This window comes from Squalius cephalus (genome assembly GCF_949319135.1).
Source record: "Squalius cephalus genome assembly, chromosome: 1".
Lineage (NCBI taxonomy): Eukaryota > Metazoa > Chordata > Actinopteri > Cypriniformes > Leuciscidae > Squalius > Squalius cephalus.
Window position 1 is genome coordinate 41,311,731 of NC_137122.1, and position 24,477 is coordinate 41,336,207.

Consider the following 24,477-nt stretch of genomic DNA (forward strand, 5'->3'; position numbering starts at 1 on the left):
TGTTTTGCTCCTTTTGTATATTGCATTTACTTGTACTTTTACTTTCAATACTTAAGTATTTTTAATATAAAAAAATACTTCTCATACTTAAGTACAATAAATATCTCATACTTTTAATTTTTTTTAACTTAATTTTTTATTTTTTACTCAAGTAATATTCTAAACAATGACTTCAACTTCAAAGTCATTTTCTGGTAAGATATCTATACTTTTACTCAAGTGTGGATTTCAGGTACTTTATCCACCACTGATAATATGTTAAACTAAAACAGTGTACTATATGTTCTTTTAAAACACCATAAAAAAATTCTTTAAAAGTAATTCTTCCCCCATTAAAGGGGAAGGAGAATGTACATTTTAAAAAGACTGTAAGAGACTTTACAAAGCAGAAGAAAATCAGGCGTTCCCTCAAGAGACTATGATAGACTCTCCTTTCAAAACACTTCATCATCCTCTGAGTGTAGCGCCAGCCCGTAAATATACTCGCTGCAAGACAATAAACGACAATCAGACCTCAGCTGACGTTTAAACTCAGACATGCGCTTCTTTATCCCACACACACGCGTACAAACAAACGCACAGGGTGTCTCGCACACTGCCATGCACTGTGAGTCCTTTCAAATCCAATCACACAGCAGCGAGAGGCAGGCAGACCACGGTTGGCACGGTAACCTCAGGCAGACACCCACTCATGAATATGGACGCCAATCTGAGTTTTAATCAACTGGAGCCATCGACTGGGTGGAACCACATTTGCATTTTTAGTGGCAGGTAGACAGTAAAAACAAAAAGATGAGAGGAAAGGTTAAAAACAAGGATACAAGTGAGAAAGACTAGTTTACATCTTAAAAACGTATAGGCCTACATGAAATTGAATGAATAATTTTTTATTGTCCACGTGATCCCAGACTATCTATTGATCACATCTAGAATCCCTTCTTAGAGAGAAAGGATATTTGAAATACAAGTCCAATCCAATGATGGCGTGATCAGGCACTGAAATGCATCTTCTAGAAGATCCGGCCTCCTAAATTCAATCTCTTTATCCTTGTAAACCTAAACTGTCATCCAAATAAACCCACAGTTTGGATTCTGTGCCTATTTTCGCAATTAAATCACCATTGAAACCGTACATTCAGTCCCCTCTCTCTCTCTCTCTCTCTCTCTCTCTCTCTCTCTCTCTCTCTCTCTCTCTCTCCCTTAAGCCCACCAGCCCTCCTCTTTTGGTACTCACAGGGTGAAGTTCTCCTCTGGGTAACAGCGATTTCTTAATAGTCCAGCCCACAGCTGCACGCCAATGATGCCAAAAATGAAGAAGACAAAGAAACAGAGCAGAAGCACATTTCCCAGCATGGGTAGAGTGTCCAGCAGCAGGTTCACCAGGATACGCATACCTACACAAACACAGAAAAATTATTATGATAAGAAAGAATAATAACCCTAAGATATTCATTATTCTAGAAAAAGTTTATTTTCGTATCCTTTCATAAAATGTAATAACATTTCCTGCCTCTACACAACCTTATAATATTACTCAGCAAAAATGCCATAAAATCAATGTCTTTTCACTGACTACGCATTCATTTGTCACACTGCGGAAGTTAATGACATTGCCATTCTTAGGTTATTTTTACATCATCCAGTCATTTGTGCTTCATTTTATTTGCATATAACAAATTGTGTTACTATGACCGTCCACCCAGTTGTGAGTTTATCATCATAAAAAATTGTGTTTAAAAAAATAAAATAATCGTTTGTGTGAGTGAGGGTGTGTTCATGTGTGTTAGTGAAGCACTGCTGGGATTGAATGAAGGGTGTGTGTCCGTTCTGATTGGAGAACAGCAGCATGTGATTACCACAGTGTTGGGTTGGGGGAAACACAACAGGGGACTAACAACACTGATGGAACACATTAACACACTGTGTCGTGTGTGGAAACACAAACATGTTATACACGTCAATGTGGACAGGTGAAGCGACTAGTGCAGTGAATATCTGGACCTCTGGAATGAAAGCAGAATTGTGTCTTTGAAAAGACAATCACAGTTAAAAAACTTGTGGCGCAAAGGTCAATCACATGAGAGCTTAGTTTCCAAGAATGGGATGTTCTTTTTTTAAAAGGGGGGGGGGATGAGGATAATTAAATGATAACTGAGAGTGCGTTTACACTTGGTATTAACATGCAACCTGTATCCGGGTTGTCCACATACACATTGAAAAGACAAGTGTAAACGCGCTTCGGATCGGAATGTTATCCGATCAGCGTGTCCAGGTTCGGAGGTAGTCGAGGACGCATTGTGACCAGACCTCAGTGTAATGCAAACCCAATCCAGCCATCGTGTCTGCATTCACAGGTGGACGTCACACAAACACCCCCCCCCCCCCCCCCCCACTGTCATTATTCCCCTCTCCAGAACTGAGAGCTGTGTGGTTTTGTGATACAGTCGAGTGCGAAGTACATCACAAATATACTGAATTATTTGCCTTTGCACCCAAAAGTTGCAGAACCATTCATTTTCTGTAAAGAACGCGCATTTTTCCCACCACAGCTGGCAATGTTCTCGGACCCATACGTTTCTCTGTACCGTTTCCATTACGGATCCACTATCCACATTATTAGCACTTGCAGCCTCTTCATCCTCATTTTGCGAGATTTGTAAAATGTGCCCTGACTGAAAACTGTTTGTAAAAGAAAACCCATCACCTCAGGTCGACTTCGCACCTTTTTTTTTTTTTTCGTGGGAATGCGAGATCCGATCTGTTATCCAGATACAGAAGCCATTTAATGTGGACAGGTGTAAACACACCGTGTCCTGATTAGCTTATGATTCGATCTGCTTGATAGGATCACGGTGATCGCATGTTAATGCCAAGTGTAAATTCTGAATGTTCATTTTTAATGAACTATCACTTTACAAAGCCTTGCATAAAACCTTGCTACAATTTGACATGCTACATGAACAGATAAGTGGATGTCTGGATGTTAATTCGATTCTGCATGCCTGCATGCATGAGGGAGAGTGTGTAACAGTGTTTATGCACTGTGCTTGTGAGTGTCTTTGAAATCTGCTTTTTATTTACAGGCACACAAAGACCTACATTCTACAAACATTTCCTGAAACCCTCCCTTGAACACTCGCTATCTTTTCATCAAGACTTTGAGCAGCAAAATCAAATGCAAGCTAATTCAGTTAGTATATACACAGAAATATTGATGAATCCTGGGCTTCTTATAAAAGCTCAAAGAAAGGCCACAAGTTTTGGATGGGTGTGAACGTGAAGAAGAGGAATATGAATTATGGCATTTGTTCAAGGACAACTGTTTTTCTACCCAATTACAGGAGGGATTAATCTGGCTCTGCTAATGGTGGTGGCAGGGAAGCAATAGCTCTGAAATCCTGTTTGATTAATTCCAGCTTTGCTGCTCTGGAAGACCTGCACGCCAAACACAATGCTACACAATGCACGCTACCGTGGCTTTGATAGGACAGGGTTTGAAGCTGACACATGAGGGTGATTTTGAGGCTTGGCATTAACACCAGAAAAAATTACACAATGAATCGGATCATGTGTAACACCTGAGGTTTGCAGATCACAGATTTTTTGGGGAAAATGTATGTGTCTTGTTTACTCACTGGGTACTCTGTTGATGGCTTTGAGAGGTCTGAGTACACGCACTGTTCTGATGGCGGAGAAGTTGATGTTCTGGAGATCAAGGGAGTATTCCACCATCCTGAGAAATACAAACATACAGAAAATTACTGTCAAACTGAGTGCTGTTTCTGCCAGTGTTGTAGTTGAGACCAGCTCATTAAAAACCAAGACCAGAGGAAGGTCGAGACTGAGTCCAAATGTTCTCGAGTCCATGACAAGACCAAGACCATGAAAATGTGGAACCCGACCCTTATCTGGACTTAGTCTTTACTCTGCCTTGAATGAGTAGGTCTCAACTTAAACACTGGCTTCTGCCACCCTTTTCATTACTTACAAGGGGCCATAGTCTATACTTTTGTATATACATTTTATTTTAGTGTTAGTCATTTATTATTATACCAAAAACATTCTAATTATTTTTACATGTCCATTTCTAACCTCTCTCTAACTGCCCTGTTTAAAAAGTTAAACTAGCCAAAGGTGGTTTGTCCAAGCGTAATGGTTTTAGAGGGGTTTTGAACCATCTATTTTGGTAACCATCTATTTTGATAACCATATTATTTTTTTAAGGATTTATTTGTTTGGTTTTCATTCAAAATTATGTCATCCACATAACAATTTGAGTGGAAAAATCTTCATGATTTGAGAATGATGCAAAGAGAATCTGACGGTCTGTACAAAGTTCACATTGATCAATGTCAATATTTTAATCAGGCATTTTATTATGTATTACATATACTGTCAATCCAAACACTTCATTTATAAAATTTTAGGGCCAGTGAGATTTTCTTTTTTGAAAGAAAGAAATTAACACTTTTATTCAGTAAGGACATATTAAATTGATCAAAAATGACAGTAAAAAGCTTTATAATATAAATGTTACAAAAGATTTCTATTTCAAATAAATGCAGTTCTTTTTAATTTTCTATTCATCAAATAATCCGCTGTTTCCACAAAAATATTAAGCAGCAGAATGACTTCAACATTGATAATAATAATATACATAATGATATATAATTGTCTTGAGCAGCAAATCAGCATATTAGAATGATTTCTGGATCATGTGACACTGAAGAATAAAAAATGGTTATTTTAAAATTAAATTTTGCACAAAATGACTGTTTAACTGTATTTTTGATCAAATAAATGCAGCCTTGGTGAGCACAAGAGACTTCTTTCAAATTAAAACAAAATCTTGCTGACCCCAAACATTTGAATGGAATTTGGTCTTCCATCCTCAGCACCAGGTAACATCCACTGTAGGTGAGCAGCAGTTTCATACAGACCAGCCCTACACACTACAAACAGAGACCTCCATTCATCACCCTGACTCTCTCTCTCTTTCTCTCTCTCTCTCACACACACACACACAACAACAACAAGCCGTTCTAATGCAACCCAACCGTTCATCTTGATCTGACCATGTGTACTATGTCAGGGACTGAAGTGGTGGGGGTTCATCTCTCCCGTCTCTGAGAGAGCAGCTCTGTTTGAAATAGTTACTCACTGCTCTCTGCATCAAACGGCCCTGTGGGACTGTGTGTTTGAAAATACAGGCCAGAGGGTTTCTTTTCCCAGACAGAACCAGACATTATCTGCTGTTGATCTCCCATTTAATCTGAATGGTTCATCACAGCGAACAAATCTAGATACTGCTGTGTTACCAACAGCACACACACACACACACACACAGCCACTTTATTTCCACCCGAGTGAGGACCATCTTAAAGCAGACACACCTCCTGTGATGTCACCAATCTCGTCAGCCTCCCTTTGACCTCCATCTCCATGAGATGTTTTTCAATGGGAGGCATCTGTGGTGAGAGCTGAGTCACAGAACGGGACGAATGAGTCACACCGGCCACTGAGAATATAATGACAGCATCTCATAGCAGCAGCACAGGGAGTCACACATTCAACATGTCTACATAACCACACAGCGAGAAATACTCCACAGCTCTCCAGAGCCGCTCCACTGCCAAAACCCTTCTCACATATACGCAATTAAACCATTTAGTAGCGTTTACTTTAGTGGGAATGATCTGCGGGCCCATATGGAATCTGCAAACGCCATTTCCACACTGATTTAAGGAGAAAATCTACAATGTGGATTTAAATAGGTAGGCCTAGTCGTGTTATTGAACAGTTCAAAATAAGATGTTTGTGTTTCAGTGGATAGGTGAAATAGTGTTAATGACATCAACAAAATTACTGATGAGCTTTTATGTAATGAACAATAATGAAGACATGATAAATCTGCACATTAATTATAATTAAATTATTTTATTTACAAAAAAAAACAAGACTACAAGACATTAACAATGAACTAAAAAAAAGTAGAAAAAAATCTAGACAGAATATGATTGTTTCAAATAATCCAATAATATCAGTAAAAAGACTGAATATATGGTTTAATTTTTCACTTTATTAACATTTTATTTTTGTCAAATAAAACAAGATGCATTTCAGTCAAGAGTAAAACTTAATGAATAGCCTATGACATTAAAAGCAAACAAACTAAAGTGAAACACTAAAGTGAAATCCAGTTTACAATCCACCGGCGAGTAGAAACAAAGAGCTAATTAAAATATTCAGTGGAGAGTAAACATCTGGTTGCAAGCGCTGCATTTCGACAGGCAGGTGCAGACATGCTGTGCCTTGATTAGAAAAGTAACCAATCATTATGACTGTACCAATGAGACTGGATGTTAATAAAAGTTGTACAAAGGGCTTATGGGATATTCATCACCCCAATGGCATGGATTTCTCCAAAAGACTTGGCTTAAGGGAAAAGAGTTAGTAATTCAGAGTTGGAAACAGGCCAGAATGCGAGAGAGAACAAGGACATGGACTGTGTTCCTTCGTAGTACTACCACAGAAGAAAGATCGACTGCATTGCTGTTGTAGAGCTTGACAATCCCATTATGTCAATTACTGTCTGACTGACAGCAGTGTCAGCACTCGAAAAGTAGTGGGACGCTGCCACACACGCACAACTGCGGCTGCTTGTGTGGCTCACGCATGTGTGTGGCTTAGGCAGTGACAGACATACTCCTTAATAATAATAAAATCCAGGGCATAATGTTAGACAATACCCATGCAAATCCTTATAAAAAATAGGCCAAAGTTTTCTCATAACAAATATAACATATCTAACATGTCATAAGCTTGCATGATCAGACAAGCCAGTTTCTTTAGTCCAAAAAGTAAAAAAATTATGTGTGATGCAAGAAAATCAGAGTAAATCAGGATCACTTGGATTTTATGCGCCCGAATATAATGCAGCTGAATACTGCAATTCTAAGATAACTTGTATTTTCCATGATTTTTATGATGCCTAACCAGATGAGATTTTTATGGATCTTCTTGTGGAACTTGAAGACTTTATCACAATGTTTCAAAACTTCCACAATTAATCAAAACAATGATAATCCAATTCACACTTCAAAATCAAAATATTAAAAAAAGCCCCTTTTTAACTGGCTTTCATAATAGAAAACATTTAAAATATATGTCAATTATAGGCTGCAAACCCACCATTAATCTCTACCTGTCCATGTTTGATAAAAGAATAGCATTTTAGTCCAATAGATTTTCAGTGTGGGTGGAGCTGCCCACCGCAACACTGCACAATTTATATAAATTGTTGAAAACCTGAGAGTATTAAATACTCATTGGTAACTGATTGCATCATTACAAAATATTTAATAAACGAACATGCATGTAAAGGGGGATGTTAAGAACTTTTAATGAATGAATGGTGTGTGAATTCTATACTGACGCTTTGCAGTTTCAGGTTCAGTGATGTGGTAATGTTGTGTGACACAAATAGCCTTGACCTGTTTGTATTCACTGCATGCACAAAGAGTGGACTAAACTTCAGTTAATCTTAGCTCATACATTTTTTATGAAGTGGTCTAGTACAGCTAGTGTAGGGACAACGAGCCTGAAGAAACCTGAGTTAAAGTGCCTTGCTCCTGGCTACCCAGCAGACCGGCCCATGAACCTGAAATTTTTGGGTCACCAGCCCCGAAACTCAAATACTATACGACCCATAACCCATCTCCTTCAAAAACAAGTTAACAAGAGGAAAGCCTCACAATAAAACTCTCAACAAGTGTGAACTGTTTAAAACTGAAGGCAGCTGCTCTACTGCCCAGACACTACTAAGACACCATAACGTCACATCTAATGACATCCTGAAAAAGAAATTTGAGTGAGCTTTATAGATAACCAAGTAAACATTTAAAGATTATTTCGCCATAAATACTAATCTTAATTTGAAATTAACACATGTATAAACTGCTTTTAACCACTCCATCAGCTGCTGTTTTATTCTTTCTACAAAGCACTGGACAACACACACAGGATTGTGGGATATCATAGGCAGCAAAGAATAGCTCTATTCTGCCTTCATCTCAGTAGAAGTGGATGTTATGCAAACATTGGATTCAGAGAGGCCTTGATGCCTTCCTGCCTCCATGTACCGCCTGAAACGCGTTTTTTGGCCAGAGCCGAGCCTATGTTAAGATACAGCTCACACTGATGTAAAAACTCGTTTTCTCTCTACATCCCGCTCTCCCTCTCTCAATAGATTTCTCTGCTTTCTTGCATGTCTGTCATGAATTATTGAAAAGCTTCAGACCAGCATAGCTTCAGGAAAACTCCCAAGTTTGACGTGTACTCGTCACTAACACGTTTCTCCCTCTCCCTCTTTTCTTTTACTCAGCCTCCTTCATTCTCTTTTTCCCTCTAGTATCTCTCTTTCTCTCTGAACACACATATTCTCTCTCCATCACTATCCAAAGTTCTCAGGATATCTTCACATCTTACAGCATTATAGCAGCTAAATCAGTGCTTCTCAACTGGTGGGTCAAGAGCAGTAGTATTATTTACATATGATTATAGTATTCATTAATATTTTAATTTAGCCTAAATGTACAAAAATATTTTTGCAAATGAATCTGTCGCTTAGTAAAAACTAGTCAAATTAGGCAAGATTCTACCAATTTTGGTCTGTTTTTTCACACAAAGCTATCAAAGATTTAACGCACATGGAATATCAGGTATGGACAACTTTTATGATGCTTTTACACCATTTAGGCTTCTCTGACTTTCATTATGTGAGAACGTGTTACCAGGATTGACATTAAACAGAATATTTGTGTAGTTTTGGGTGCTCAACTGGAATGGTGCTAGCAACCAAGGTTTGCTTCCCAGAGAAAATGTGTAAAAAAAATGGATACTTTGTTGAATGCACTGTAAATTGCTCTGGATTAAAAAGCATCTGCCAAATGCATAAATGTAAATACAGTATATAACAGTTCTTTGAAAAACGAGTCTTGAGATCCCTATGTTCTGTTTCACTCCATTGCACTCCTTTTCCTGAGCGGCCTCTTGCACTGAACTCAAATAATACGACGTTAAGTATGAGCCGAAAACGCATCTACACAAACAAGTTCAGGTCAGCTATTTGAAAATATCTACTATCATACATACTATGCTAAATACAGTACCCCCATAAAAAAAAATTCCACTGGCATTATTTGGAGCAATACTGCCGTATCCATGATGGCACCCACTGATTCTGAACATCTCATTCAATTTCAATCTCTTTCATTTTGAATTTTCATTACATCTTTACTTATTCACGCCCGGGCCTGCTGAGGAAAGCAGAGCCTTAGGTGCTCCGTCCATCACTCAATAAACACCTGCTAATCACATACAGCAGCTGGCCCTCTCATTAGCATACATAGACTACATTATTCATTCATGCAAAGAAAGCTGATTAGAATAGAGGATCAGAGAGGGGATTGGACAGCTAAGTGAAGAACACTACATGACCAGTTATTTTGTTTCAGATTGAGACGGGTGTATAATCGGACAACACTGTAGCACTTTAAGTAGAGTTCTTTGCAGTGTTCCTGATTACGAATGAAATAAACGGCTCCATTTAGATGCATAAATGCAGGCTTTGGGTGAATACACAAACACACCTGCTCAGAGGCACAAGTACACACTTGCACTCAAAGCAAATATTCTGGCAGAAGTCAGACTGACCAGGCTGAATGATCCAAAAATATCAGCAGGGCTTTTTTTCCCTTTTTTTTTTTGCAGTGTAGAATCAGTTGAAATGTCAGACTGCCGATTGAAATGTCATATAGAGTGAGAATACCTGAGAGAGCAGGATCTCTCCCCTCTACAAACACACTGACATTAACACCATTTACACAAACACGCTTTAATGGCAAAAGGGTCCGACCCTCAAAGGCATCATGATGCCTACAGGACGTCTTCAACAGAGGGACATGAGAGACAAATTAACCACCACAGACACATGCAAATTGACACACACACACATAGACCATAGAAAGAGATGAGCTTATCAATATCCTTTCCACATGGAGAGATTAAACCTGCAGAAGAGGCCTTTCTGCATCAAACATTCTTATAGAAGCAGTCTCTCCTATGCAGACAGACACTCACCCAAAGACAAATTTGCTAATATTTTATATAGTTTGCATTAAATGAAACCCATAGCAGGGTATAAAACCAATAAATGCTGACTAGTTTTAATTTCGTGGACGAAATCTGACAAAAAAAAAAAAGTTCCACGACAATAAGGTCATTAAACGGTAACTGACTATATCAACATGCAATCTCGTTGATGAAAATGTAGTAAAAAAAAAAAACTTTACCAAAATCTCTTATTTTTGTTGAAAAAAGGGAGACAAAATATTACAGACCCCTGTACAAGCCTCTACTATGGGCTTTCATGTTTGCGGTTGCCAGATGTCAAAAGTTTAAATCCCCAATCAGAGCTTTTCTGTTAAAAGGATACATTTTCTGCCGGTGTTTTATACATAGTTGTAAGAATTGATTTTCCTGCTAAGACAAAAGCTGAGATAAAACTCACCCTACAATAAAGCAATAAAACGCACCCTGGACAGAAGATCGCAAAGAAAGAGCACAGGACATTGTCCAAACTTATCTCCTTGTTTATACATGCATCCCCCTCTCCCTCCTCAAGTCACTAAAAGTTCACTGAGATTGTCTATATATCACATATGATGTATCTTGTGAATCTATTGTTTTTCCTTTTCATGTTTGGTATCATTTTAAATGTCTCAGTGCGATTGGCAAAATGGTCTTAATTTCATTGCAGTCATTGGTATTATGAGAAAGATTGAAAACTTAGGAGAATTCTGTTCTCCTCTTTGGGTGGTGTATCGTCAAGATCTCCCCTCTCCCCCGAAACCAGGTGTTACCCCCCGGGGTACATGAATTGACCTAAAACAACTCTAAAAAATATTTGTTCTGGTCTGGTTATATAATGGGAAGTGGCAGAGCAGTCTTTGGGAACCTGTAACCAGGAAAAACCCCATACAGTGCTGTGTCAGTGTCTTCCCAAGGCTTACACTCAGAACACACTGACACACCACTGCGTGTCTCTGTCAGGAATGCATTTCTTACACTTGGAGTAATATTTGAGCAAGTGATGTCATGTATTTATTATTTCTGAATTGGCTTTTAATTTACTTGTGTAATTGATACAATTTTTACCTGACAAATAAAATGTTATATTTGATTTAGTATGGACTCTCCTGAAATCATTATGACCAGTAGATTATGAGGAGGCTGGTGCTACCGCAGATCTGTGTCCAGGATAGGTCAAACTAAAGGCGCATATATGAACAGAGCAGTAAGCAGGTCATTTGAAGACCTTTTGATTTCTGTCTATCACTGACTTGGCAAGTTGTACGGAAGTGGCTAAATAAACTACACTTTTTTTTTATGAGTGAGCAGTAGGCAACCAACTAAAGAGGTATTAGCAAACCCTGCACCCTCTGACCAAGATCAGACTGGCAAGACTGTGTCCGTGAGATCCACATAAACCCGGGGCGTGTGAATCTGTGCGGCATCGGGTCCCTTAGTGAATGAATAATTGAAAGTATGGGATACTATCAAAGATCTAAAATAATCAAAGATCTAAATGAAGTCATAATCAATATTTATGATTATTTTCTAATAAGAAACACGATCTAAACTTGATTATCATTTGAAATTGGAGTCAGATTAAGCGTAGAGCTGAAGTAATATTGAAACTAAAGTCTAATAAATGAAGTGAACTTCACTGGAGCGCTGAAAAGACATACACGCATTATACCTTCGCCCACACTGTTGGATTCCTTCGTTGGGCCAATGGGTGGTCTTTACATAGTCTTTACAATCTGGCAACCATATATACGTGCTCTCTCAACACTGTGGAAGCAGCACCAATAGCCGTGTTTCCACTTTCGGGACATAAGAGAACGTGCTAGTGTGTGTCAGGGCCAGTTGCGTTTCCACTGTCACTTCCGGGGCTTGAGGAGTGGCCCTGAACAAAGGTGGAGTTTACCTGAGTTAGGAGACGGTCAACATAGCTGCTTATTTCCCATGTCATTATATAAGGCTACCAGCTAACGTCAACATTTACGACATTTTAATCAATTTTCAGCTCAAAACTCACTTTCAGACACCAGCGAGTGTTTGAAATAACTTTCTTGTAATCCGATGGGGATTCTGATCACCGTAGGCAGTGATCGTCTACGTGAGGCAGAATTAAATATTTATATACAATACTAAAGGCTACTTCTAACCATTGCGATAATAAATACACATATGTTTATGGAAAATACCAGAGACTGCTTGAAGAACGTAGACAAATCATATATGATTATAATCGTATATTTATTTGGTTTAATGTTTTAGCTGTTTCTTCCCTGTGCCTTTGTTCATACTGGAATAATGCTTCCGCATATGTCATAAAAAAACCTGAACTAGTTTTTGCATTAGTTAACTCGTATAACTAATAATAACTCCTGTTTTCTTCTCATGAGCACCCTCTGTTGCTCTGGCAGAAAGGGTAACGGTCTAGTGAGATGGGAGAGATCGCTCAAACCTGATGAAATCATTGCGTTTATAATTTTGAGCCTGCAAAATTAAATTAAAAAATAAATCATTATCAGTTTAACTATTATGCAGCATGACGAAAGTGTTTTCATTGACTAAAACTATACTAAAATGCCCAGACATTTAGTTGACTAAAACTTGACTAAAAAAAACAGAACAATGTTGACTAAATATAAACTAAAAAGTACATTTGACAGAGGACTAAGACTAAATTAATAAATAGCTGACAAAATAAAAAAAATAATACTAGAGATGACATGGATGGATATACAAACGAATGTACAGACAGATAAATAGACAGATTGATTGATAGGCAGATGAGTAGACAGACAGAGGAATAGACAGACAGAAAGTCTTTACTAACGTAATAAATATAGTCATTACTATATCTCAGGTCCCTCAGGTGGGTCTAGTATAACTTCAACAGAATAATTGAATAACAAATCAACCAAGCTGTGCCAAGCAGTGAGGGAATGTGCCAAAGCAAAGGAGGGAGGAACAAATTTAAGAAAGAAAAAAAGTCACAGCATACGTGAGGTATTGTGGGGAGAGACATAAATAAATACAGGCATATCCTGAACAGAGGTTCAGAAGGGAGAGAGAGAGAGAGAGAGAGAGAGAGAGAGAGAGAGAGAGAGAGAGAGAGAGAGAGAGAGAGAGAGAGACATCTTGGATGTTTCAGTGCACATCAATCAAAGTGTGTGTCTGTGAGAGTAATTAGCTACCTGCCGACGGGCAGCCTCTCTCTAATTGTTCACTACTTTGCTGCAGCCTCTTTTTCCTGTTCTCCCTTCATCTCCCTCACTTTCATGTACCGTCAGTCTACTAGTGTTAATGTGTGGGGTGTACATATGTGTGTGTATACTTTTGTGTGCATTTTGTGAAATGAGACTGCAAAGATGATGATTCTTCTGTGGGTGTGGGGATGGAAGAGAGAAAAAGACAGAGAGAGAGAGAGAGAGAGAGAGAGAGAGAGAGAGAGAGAGAGAGAGAGAGAGAGAGAGAGAGAGAGAGAGAGAGAGAGAGAGAGAGAGAGAGAGATAGTGACTAAAAAAAGCAGTAAGGCAATCTGAGCCGAGGCTGTGTGTGAGAGAGAAAGAGAGGGAGGGGAAAATGGGGAGAAAGAGGCATGTAATCTGGGTGTGTAGTTAGAGATAGCCTCACTGACTTCACCCACAACACAACAGAAGGATTAGCCAAGAGTCGGCTAGAAAATATCACACAAACACACAGACATCCCACCACACAGAAGACACACACAGGAGAGGACTTGACGTAGCAGGGCTTCTAATCCAGTGTTTACCAACTAGGTGTGCAAGTACCTCAGGGGGTACTTAGAAACACTTCGATTTTACTTGGTTAAACATGTCCTCGTCGCCTGGAAGTCACAGGTTCTCATTAAAATGTGCACTAATGGTGTTGTATTTGCTCGTGGGTGATATTTCATACTTGTTGAGCTCTGGCACTTTTTTAAATTTCACCATTCAAAAAGTACAAATGATTTTATGTTAGTTAAATGTCCCATCAGGATTTCATTTTTAAATACACATCCCTCTAGCACGTTTACATAGAAAAGTAGCGCATTGGAATAGAAAAAAACGCATTCTGTGTGAACAGCCCCTAATGTCTGTTATTAGGCAAGGCCACATTACAGTTTTTCTCCATTGGTTTGGCTCATTTCTTGAAACAGAAATGACATTCTCAAAACAACATGGACAAACCTCTAAACCACTTGGCAATTGTTCACAACAGAATTGAATTTCTCATTAATTTCATCAAATTGCAAATGTCTAAGTACATGTCTCAATGTCTCAGTACATCTTTGCAAACGATTAAGTACAGGTAGCCTACATTTAGCACAATTTCCAAGTGAATAGATCTTGTTGATCTAAACTGATTGTTGATTCTCAGTCTAATGGTTGTTCGCTCCAAAACGTGTCAGCGTCATTTCATTGTGTAAGTCATCACAAGCACAATAGTCTGTTCAATTGTCAAGAACATAATACCATGAATACCATATATGTATATATATATATATATAGTTATATATAATATAACTATGTGTGCTGCCATGTCTGAGAATGGTGTGGCCACTCACATCCCCAGTCTTGGCCCATACAACACACAGAAGCTCCTCATCTTCTTGGATTTTTGATTTGACCTTCATTTTGATTTGATCCCTGAAAATGAGAGAGGCCTCGTAGGGCCTCACCTACCACAATATGTCATTGAATTTCCACCGTGGCCCGCTCATCGGGGCGTGGTTCACTACTCATCCAAGGATGGTCATGGTGTTCCTACAACCTTACTCTCCTTTCCTCAATCCTATTGAGGAGTATTCCTCCGCTTGGAGGTGGAGAGTGTATGAGCATCAGGCTCAAGATCAGAGGTCCCTGCTCCATGCAATGGACGCTGCGATTTTTTTCAGTTTTATACACAATTGTATTCTGTTAGCTAGACAAAAAACAGTACGGTAACCATTGTCAATGAAGGACTGGGTTAAGACTGAAAGGTGGACATGAGGGATATTTCAATGGTCCTCTGCCATAGTGACAAAACATCTAAACATTTTGACTTGCAGTGCTTACACAATGCCAAAGGGACATGTGGCTGTTTAAATGAGAAGGAAATTTAGTTTTGACTCATGAGTGAACTGTTTTGGGAGAGGTATGAACTTTTGCAGGTGAACCATGGTGTTGTGCCAAACCATCCACGTTATTTTGGCAAAAGCACCATGAGTGTTGAGAACGTCCGGTCTGTTTCAAGAAATGAGCCAAAGCAATTGAGAAGGATCTTTGCCATTTTCGTGGCACTGACTCTTTATATGGGAAACAAATTTAGTTTTGAAGCATGAGTGAACAGTTTTGGGAGAGATATGAGCTTTTGCAAGTGAGCTATAGTGTTGTGCTGAACTGTAAGACTGTTTTGCCAAATGATCTTAGAGTTTTGAGAATATAATTTCTGTTTCAAGAAATGAGCCAACCCAATGGAGAAAAACTGTAATGCCCATCATTTTCTAATGAGTCTAATCTTTCAATCAGTGAATCCTGCCAAACCTGAGAGCAGCCTAGGGGTAGGGCTGGTCACTGACACAAACCCTGTACTACTTTATTGTACTTAAAAACTACATATAAAACACTTATAAATGTGCAACCAAATTAACATGCAAAAGTAAAGAAGAAAAGCTTAATGTGCTCTATGAAGAGAAATAAATATTGTTATGGGACACATTGCTCATAAGGTAGTATATAATAAAAACTTAACAACCTGTATAACATTATGGCTGTGTTCCAATTTTTTCAGCTTCTTAGCCTATGAGTGTTTGTTTCCTGTGAGCTAGTGTGAATAGTCTGCCAGAGAGAGAGACTATGTGTGTATATAACAAATTACAACAAGTTTATCTAGCTCTAGCAGGTCTGTCCTGCTGATCCAATGCTTCTCCTTTCTGTTTTGATGTCCTCCTCAGAGAAATATCCAGAAAAGTTTGGTAAATTAATACTCTCATAGCAGTTTTTACTTCTCTTTTTGGCACTGGAAACTGGGAGATTTTGAAAACAGCATCAAAACAACACATAGGATGCTTATACACAACATAAGTGAGATCTGAAGGACTGTAGCTGAAGGGTTTGGCCTGGACAAAGGTACAACAGAACAAATGAAAAGCCCATCAAGGGCATTCTGGAGGTAAACATGAAGTACAAGTCTCTTAGAGATGAACTTCACAATATAAACATTTCATCATATTCTACATGAGCCATTTTCTCATAAAAACTGAATTAAAATTTTCAATAATACAGTTCACAGAATGCAGACGTCTCTACTTAGAAAAAATAAACCCACCCACTATATATAGGGTCACTATAGCCCGATTCACCTGCAGCTACAATGAATGGTACGTCAGGGAAGGTTGAAAGAAAACACAAGTGCCCTTACCCTGCCATGACGATGAAAAAGTCTAGTCTGTTCCAAGTATCGCCAAGATAACAGCGATGGCCAAAGATCCCCAGAGCCACCATCTTCACCACCATCTCCAGTGCAAAGAAAATGTAGATAAATGCATCAAAAGCCTAAAAGACAGAGAGAGATCAATAAAGACACTTGTATAACACAGTGTATGTTTTGACAGGGAAAATCAAAATCTAGAGTATTGTGGCTTTGAGTCCTTATTTAGCTATCATTATATAGTGTATTCCCAAAAGTTGTCAATCACTGCATAGATTTGTGTAATTAGATGTTCTCTAGAATGAGAATGTGCCTCCCCAATACCACCAATTTTCAATTTGTAAATGAAATCAATTCTTAATGATGAAAAAATAACAAATAATTATTTAAATAAAAAAATAACTAAGAAAATAAATTTGCTTTGTCCAGCAAAGATGACAAAAAACTTTTTGTGTGTGTAAAACAGATCCAGCATTAGATTAGTTATTAGTTATTAGAATTGCAAAGTCAACCTTGGCAACTGTAAAGAAATTGGTAGCTTTACAATTGGCCATTGTCATGACTTTCAGAGCATGTTTTTTCCATCAGCTGTGCATCAGAATCATCAAGTGTGAGGATATATTTTTTCCACCAATTGTGATTCCTATTGTAAATGAGTGACGGCTAGAGCCTTTCAGGAGAGAGGAAACTCAGAAAGCCACTGTTTGACAAATAGAACGATATAGATAGAATGAGAGAATGATAGATGGAAAAAGAGAACAATAGATAGAAAGAAAGACAGACAAGACAGGAGAACAGATTTTATTAATTTATGCAATGATAGATAGATAGATAGATAGATAGATAGATAGATAGATAGATAGATAGATAGATAGATAGATAGATAGATAGATAGATAGTAACTTTTTTAACTTTTAACTTTTTAACGAAAAAAAGTTAACGAAATTAACTTTTTTTGCGATTTGTTCAATGAAAGCCGGTTAATGACCGTTACGATCAAATTTTAGAAGATTTGACTCTCAGTCCTGCAGTGACTTCTCCTACAACGACCATCAAATTGTCTTCGTTTTTCAAGACAAGCCATGACCAAAATTAACATTAGAGATTTCTTTGTGAAGAAATCCAGCGTGAAATGCAGCTCACTGTCACTGATTGATGATGTAAAAGTCCGGACAAGTTTTCTTACGTGCATCCGTTTTTAAAGCGCCTTGACTGTCGTACAGTCTGACATTAATGCCAACTGAGATCTTACAGTGTGACATGGCTTTACAGCAATGATCATGTTCGTACAGTCTGACAAGCAACAATCATAAAGGACTATTATAAATCAGTGTGCACTTGGCATTAGTCGAACAAAAATTAGTCAAAGAAAAAAAAACACCTTGTGGCCGTGTTAGACAGATCATTAACGGTAATTTACTGTAATTACCGTTAATGATCTGTCTCTCACGGCCACAAGGTGTTTTTTTTCTTTGACTAATTTTTGTGCAGGAAAACATCAACCTCAAATATGGCTTATCAGTTGAAACATGTACGTAGTAGCAACTTTAGATGGCTTCTGGCTTTAACGTTAACCTATATAAATGTGAGCTATTATTAGGTGCATATCAAATATTCAATATAGCAAACAAATATTCTTAGATTATGTTATGAAACGTATCAGCATTGTAAACTTCATCACTGCAGCCAAAAACACAGAAAACACTAGTTTATCCATAAATTATTTAAATGTTCAGACAGTCTCCTTGCTGTTTTTTCATGACACATTCATAATCATTACTTTTGCCGGTGGACTGTGGCAAGCTGTATGTGTGCGCTTGAGTGCTGATTAGGCTATATTTAGGCAATTAAAGGCTCATTATTATGATTTAGCTTATTAATATACACGTGCAATTAGTCAACTTATCGCTTAAATTAACGACTAATAGTCGACTAGAAAAATCTTTAGTCGAGGGCAGCACTAGAGACAACCACTGCATTTTAATCACGATCCAATGAGAGGTTGTTTTATATTTGAATTAGATTGCATCATTTCAAGACAAATACAGAATGGTCTGACTTTAGCTGTGTGAAATTGTTACATAAGACACACCTGGACAAAACAAAAACAGACAGACTGAATGAAAATGCTAATTTTGCTCTAGGAAGGACATGGTGACCGAAATACTTAGCTATGTGTTGCACAGCAAAAATTTTCTAAAACAATGTCTGACTGCCAGTAAAAGCTAATGAGATCCTGAGAGAAGTCAGAAGCTGAATGAGCCTGAAACAAAAGGTCCCTCAAGAACCCTTGTGTAAATGTACAATTGATTATGAAGTCCAGTCAACGTTCAGCCTGTTCAGCCTCACTTCACCTGACCCTGGACGACCCACCACAGATCTCATTTCCCAACCGACACTGAGATGACTGACGATCAGAGCAGATGATCGGCTTGACAGAAAGAGTTTCTTTCATAAACAATTGAGTTGGGCGAGTACACAGACTTTAAGAGGGCTGTTAATTAGCTCCTTACAAACACTCCGACGTGTGATTGTCGCCGTCAAAGCCACGCTGCTTTCTCATTACGACACCACAGATAGCTGGGATTTCAATGACTGATTACACAGACCAGTCAGGCGCAATCAACCTCATCAATGGCTTTTTTTTCTTCTTACGTTGGTCACTCATTTAGTTTTTAAGTTCGACTCTGCAGGGACAATTATAAAGATGTGAGAAGTGTAATTTTCTTGTGCTCTTAGTCACTTTGCAAGTCCAGTTGCCAAGTAGAGCTGATACAGGTTTTGTTTCACACTGCAGTGTGTGTATGTGCGATACAGGGAGGAGGCTATTGTACAGCGATGCCAATTTGGATGGCAGCCCGCACGAGAAACGGAGAGTTTGAAACCGGCCGGTGCATGCGAGCAAAACAGCACTGGTTTAAGATCCCCTGTGGGACCAGAGGACGCAAACATCCTGGTGCCAAGAGGATGCTTCCTCTAAAGCTACCTTCTTCCACACGCCATACATGACATATGGCTCTCTATACGAGTCCGTACACACACAGCAAGCAGGAGAGAGACAGACTCTCGTTCCTGCCCACACAGTTTTCATTTCAACCCCGTCTTTTTGTTTTGTAGTCAATCCAAAAAGCTAATGTGAGAAATATCGCATTGCAGACCTTCATTTGCATATCTCTCTTCAAAACTCTTTTTACACAATGAAAGTACAGCTTTAAACAGCGAGAGCTCACTGAAGGCCTGTCAGCCATCTTGGCTGATAAAATATTGAGTCATGGCTCTCGCTCCATTTCAGCTGCACCTCTGAGAAGGTAAAGCTGTCGTCTGATGCCTCTGGCCTGCCTTAACGTATGCAACTTTCACAGGTAAGCCAGAAATGTAAGGTAAGCCATCAGCACAGTCAGCATTATCTCTTAATTGGGCAATGCACTGTAGGAAGTTATTGAGAATTGCAATAAAACTCATTCGAATTGGTGGAAAGCCAAGTAATTAGGAGTGATATAGTTATCAAACCCTCCACCTTGTCCCGAGCGCTCACGGCTGGATGATTGGTTTTTGGGGGCGGCAAGTGCTGACGGCCGTCAGTGCCCGCCCTCAATACCTTTCTTCCCGGAGGTGCATGAGGAGGTCACAAGGTCCTGGAAGTCACCATTGTCTTCCCGTGATGGGGCAGCGGTCAAAGGGTACACTGGGGTCCCCCCGGTGGAACGCTCTGTTGCGATGCAGCTGTGTCCCCAGAGCACTTCTACCTGGCGTGGTGAGCCAAAGCTCCCCTCCAAAGCCTGTATATTTTCGTCTACCCTGGTGGCGAAATCCTATAGAGCTGCGTGGAGACCGCCACCTCGCTGCATGCCATGGCCATCCTGCAGGTCTACCAGGCCCGGATGCTCAGGGACAAGCACAAGGGTAAAGCTGATCCGGGGCTCATGGAAGAGCTGCGTGCCGCCTCCGACCTCACTCTCCGGGCGACGAAGGTGACCGCACGCTCCCTGGGTCAGGTTATGTCCACAGCTGTGGTCCAGGAGAGACACCTAAACCTGGCCGATATGCGAGAGGCTGAGCGGACCCGGTTCCTCAACTCTCCCATATCCCAGGCTGGCCTCTTCTGCGGCGCGGTCGAGGACTTCGCCCAACAGTTCTCGGCCGCCCAGAAGCAGACTGAGGCCATAAAACATGTTCTGCCCTGCCGAGGGCGCCCTCCTGCGGCTCCCGTTCCTCCCGGCCACCGCAGCAGCATTCACCCAGGCCACGCCGTGGAGGTGGCCGCAGGAAGGCTCCCCAGCCCGTACTAGCCCCTGCAGTTCTTCTGGCCACTCCTTCCCCCGGTGGAGGGCCAGGGGAGAATCTTTTGTTCACCTTAATGTGGTTACTGACACCCCCATCTCTGAGCCCCCAGAGGCCGCGGACGCTCCGCCTCGCCACTCTCGTCCCCCTCTGTCGCCAGACCCCTGTCAGAGCAGGCCCTCGTGGAATGCTCGTCTTTTCCTGGCCTCCTCTGTCAGGACGCAGCATATGACCGTGCCCCCACACCGGGACGCTCTGCCTCCCACGTCTGGGCCGGCTATTCTGCCTCGCTGCCCCATCGTGGGTACATCTGTGTTTTGCATAACCCCGCTGGTTCAGTTTTTGGGAGCCTGGCTAGAGCTTCCCAATCTGTCACGCTGGCTCGCGAGAACAATCAGGCTCGGCTACGCAATTCAGTTTGCAACGCCGCTTACAGGGAGTCCGCTATATCATGGTGGGTGGCAACGCCCCTGTCATGCGTGCGGAGGTCGCCACCCTACTGGCAAAGGGTGTGATCGAGACCATCCCTCCAGCCGAAATGAAGTCCGGCTTCTACAGCCCCTACTTCATTGTACCCAAGAAAACCGGTGGATTATGACCAATCCTGGACCTGCGCGTCTTGAACCGAACCCTTCACAGGATTCCATTCAAGATGTTGACACCCAAACGCATTTTCAAATGTGTTCGTCCTCTGGATTGGTTTGCAGCGATCTACCTGAAAGACAAGTACTTTCATGTCTCCATTCTTCCTCGACACAGACCGTTTCTACGGTTTGCTTTCGAGGCGCAGGCTTACCAGTACACGGTCCTCCCATTCGGGTTAGCCCGTCCCCTTGCATCTTCACGAAGACAGCCCTTGTGCCACTCCGGCAACACAGGGTTCGCATCCTGAACTATTTAGATGACTGGCTGATTCTAGCTCACTCTCGAGACCAGGTTTGCAAACACAGGGATCTGGTGCTCCGGCACGTTGCCTGTTTGGGCCTTCAGGTCAACTGGGAAAAGAGCCAACTCTCCCCCATGCAGAGGATCTCTTTTCTCAGTATGGAAATTGTCTTGGTCGCCATGTACGCGCAGCTTATGAGTGAGCGTGCGCAGTCACTGCTGAATTGTCTGAGTCAATTCAAGGGCAAGAGTGTGGTTCCACTGAAGTTATTTCAGAGGCTCCTGGGGCATATGGCATCCGCAGCGGCAGCCACTCCGCTCGGACTGCTTCATATGAGACCGCTTCAGCACTGGCTTTGCAATCGAGTCCCGAGAGGGGCATGGCAACAGGGCACGCTCCGAGTACTAGTTACTCAGGCCTGCCGTCAGACCTTCACCCCGTGGTCGAACCTCTCCTTTCTACGGGCCAGAGTGCCTCATGCCCGGAGTGCCTCGGAGTGCCATTGGCTCGTTTTGTAGAACTCGTGATAGGCATCTAAGCGAAACCCCCATTTCGTCATTCAGCGCCAGGAGCAATGCACGTGTCTTTTGCTAGTTTCAGCCCAACGCAGTTATCATTTTCACATCCTGCGCCACGTTGTTTAAATAGTAAAGGCATTTGTGCCTATTTGTGCACACATGGGTGTGCTGTTCTGAAAACAAGGCGTGTTGGCGCGTTGCAATTTTGAGGCAACTGAAATAGACTGCGCCACTGACAAACAAAAACCTGTTTTTTGTTATTTAAAGAGTGTGTTAGTAATATGTGCCTATAGGCTTATTACACACACAGAGATGCAGCAGTACTCAATCTAGCCAAATATTAAAAATAAAAAGATTACAATATATAACATTAATATTGTGTACATATTATCCGGAATCCGGATTGTCCCGTAGATGGTCTGCTCGCGCGCTTTAATTTCCGCCATGTAAATAGTGAATCCGCCATGGTGCGAGCGCAACTGGCTTTAAAAGGGAATGGGAGAAGAGACTCTGATTGGTTTATTGCACGTTACGCCCAAAACACACCCATTACTCATTAAGAGAATAGGGACAACCCTTTTAGACCATGCGCCGCATGCACCGACCATTTTCCCCGTTGTTAAACTAGCAAAAGTGGATTCGGACACGCACTTGCACCCTGCACTTTAGACCATGCTCAGTAGGGCCCTATAACAGATTAGTCAGTTTACTTGGTGGATTTGGAGTTGCAATTTTCAAACAAAAGAGAAAAAAAATTAACGCCGCCAGTGTGGAAAATCCTGGTGGCGACGATGTAACAATATTAGTACAGAAAAAAGGAGCACATCGCACTGTGTGGAACTTTTTTGGGTTTAAACCTGATGACGATGCACAAGGACTCATAATCTGTAAGCAGTGCTTTAGCATTGTCGCAGCACCGCAAGGTAACACCACCTCCACATCTCTACAACCACCTCAAACGTCACCACAAAATACAGTATGAGTTAGGAAAAGAGGAAAAGAGACTATTTTTGTTACTTTTAAGTCCAGCACTTTATTATAACTGAAAACCTGTGTAGACAGCTTTTTTTTTTTTTTTTTTTACTTGAGTGCAATAAATGTTTTGGTTGAAAAAATAAGAATAGTGTGTGAGAGAATCATGATCTCAACTCCCATTCCACGTGATTCACATTTTAGCAAAACTCGTGCTGCCATAATTAGTTCATGAATCTGATGTTACTTCTCTCATAAATGCCCTCAGAAGATTATAAATTCAGTACATCATCCTATTGACCCCCTTTTATAATACTTTTATGTAATGCTTGAAAGCCCCAGTCTTCATTCATTGCACCTAAATTGAAAATAGCGACCAAATTACATCATTCAAAATATTTTCTTTTTGTGCTCCATGAAGTAAGTAAATTATACAGGTGGAACAATATGAGAGTGAGTAAACAATGACAGTTTTTAGGTGAGCTAATCATTTAATGGAGTGTGTACATGTTTAAGCTGTGCAATGAAAGCCCTCCTCCCCCTACAAAGCAACAAAAAATAAAATAAAAAAGAATGACTGACAATTTTGTTCCATGGCATTTACAATACTGCCTTAGTAGGTTGCCCACAAGGTTTTTAAAAAGAGCTAGTTTGTGTGCAGGACTGTATGTGTTCATACTGACCTGTAGAACCTGACAGCGCTCTGAGGTGCAGTCGATGTTCTCGCAGGGCTGGTACATGCCCAGAGTGATGCAGTTCAGCAGGATCACCATGATACTGATGCGCTCGAACCATGTGAGGAAGCATATGTTAAGGCTAATGTTTTTCAGCAGACACGTAAATGCAATAATACACAAAAACAGATGTTCATTTTCTGAAGAAAGTGCTTACCTATGGGAAAATTGCTACTAAGATGCTACGTACAGTACCGTTAAAATGTTTGGAGTCAGTAAGAATTTTTTTTTTTTTAATTAACGTTTACTCAACAAAAACACATTAAATTGATCAAAAGTGACAAATAAAAGACATTTATAATGATTTCATTTTCAAATAAATGCTGTTCTTTTGAACTTTCTATTCATTAAAGAAAATGTATCATGGTTTGCATAAAAGTATTAAGCAGCACAACTGTTTTCAAAAATGTATTTGAGCAGCAAATCATCATATTAGAATGATTTCTGAAGGATCATGTGACACTGAAGACTGGAGTAATGATGCTGAAAATTCAGCTTGACCATCAACAGACATAAAATATATTAAAATAGAAAAGTT

At 40.3% G+C, this 24,477-nt stretch overlaps 1 protein-coding gene across 3 annotated transcripts in view; it reads right to left on the reverse strand.

The window, feature by feature from the left end:
- cacna1ia (calcium voltage-gated channel subunit alpha1 Ia) overlaps positions 1–24,014 on the reverse strand; it is a 106,112-nt gene extending 82,098 nt beyond the window's left edge. For 2 of the 3 annotated variants that reach the window (XM_079847027.1, XM_079847028.1), the window contains exons 1-4: positions 23,889–23,995; positions 16,540–16,673; positions 3,636–3,733; positions 1,235–1,394 (exon numbers count right to left, since the gene is read on the reverse strand). In XM_079847027.1, the coding sequence (XP_079703153.1) occupies positions 1,235–1,394; positions 3,636–3,733; positions 16,540–16,673; positions 23,889–23,978 (482 nt within the window). In that variant the 5' untranslated portion in view covers positions 23,979–23,995. Of the gene's footprint in view, positions 1–1,234; positions 1,395–3,635; positions 3,734–16,539; positions 16,674–23,888 lie in introns of all 3 variants that reach the window. The other variant, XM_079847029.1, reaches the window with a different exon arrangement.
- Positions 24,015–24,477: the final 463 nt, after the last annotated feature.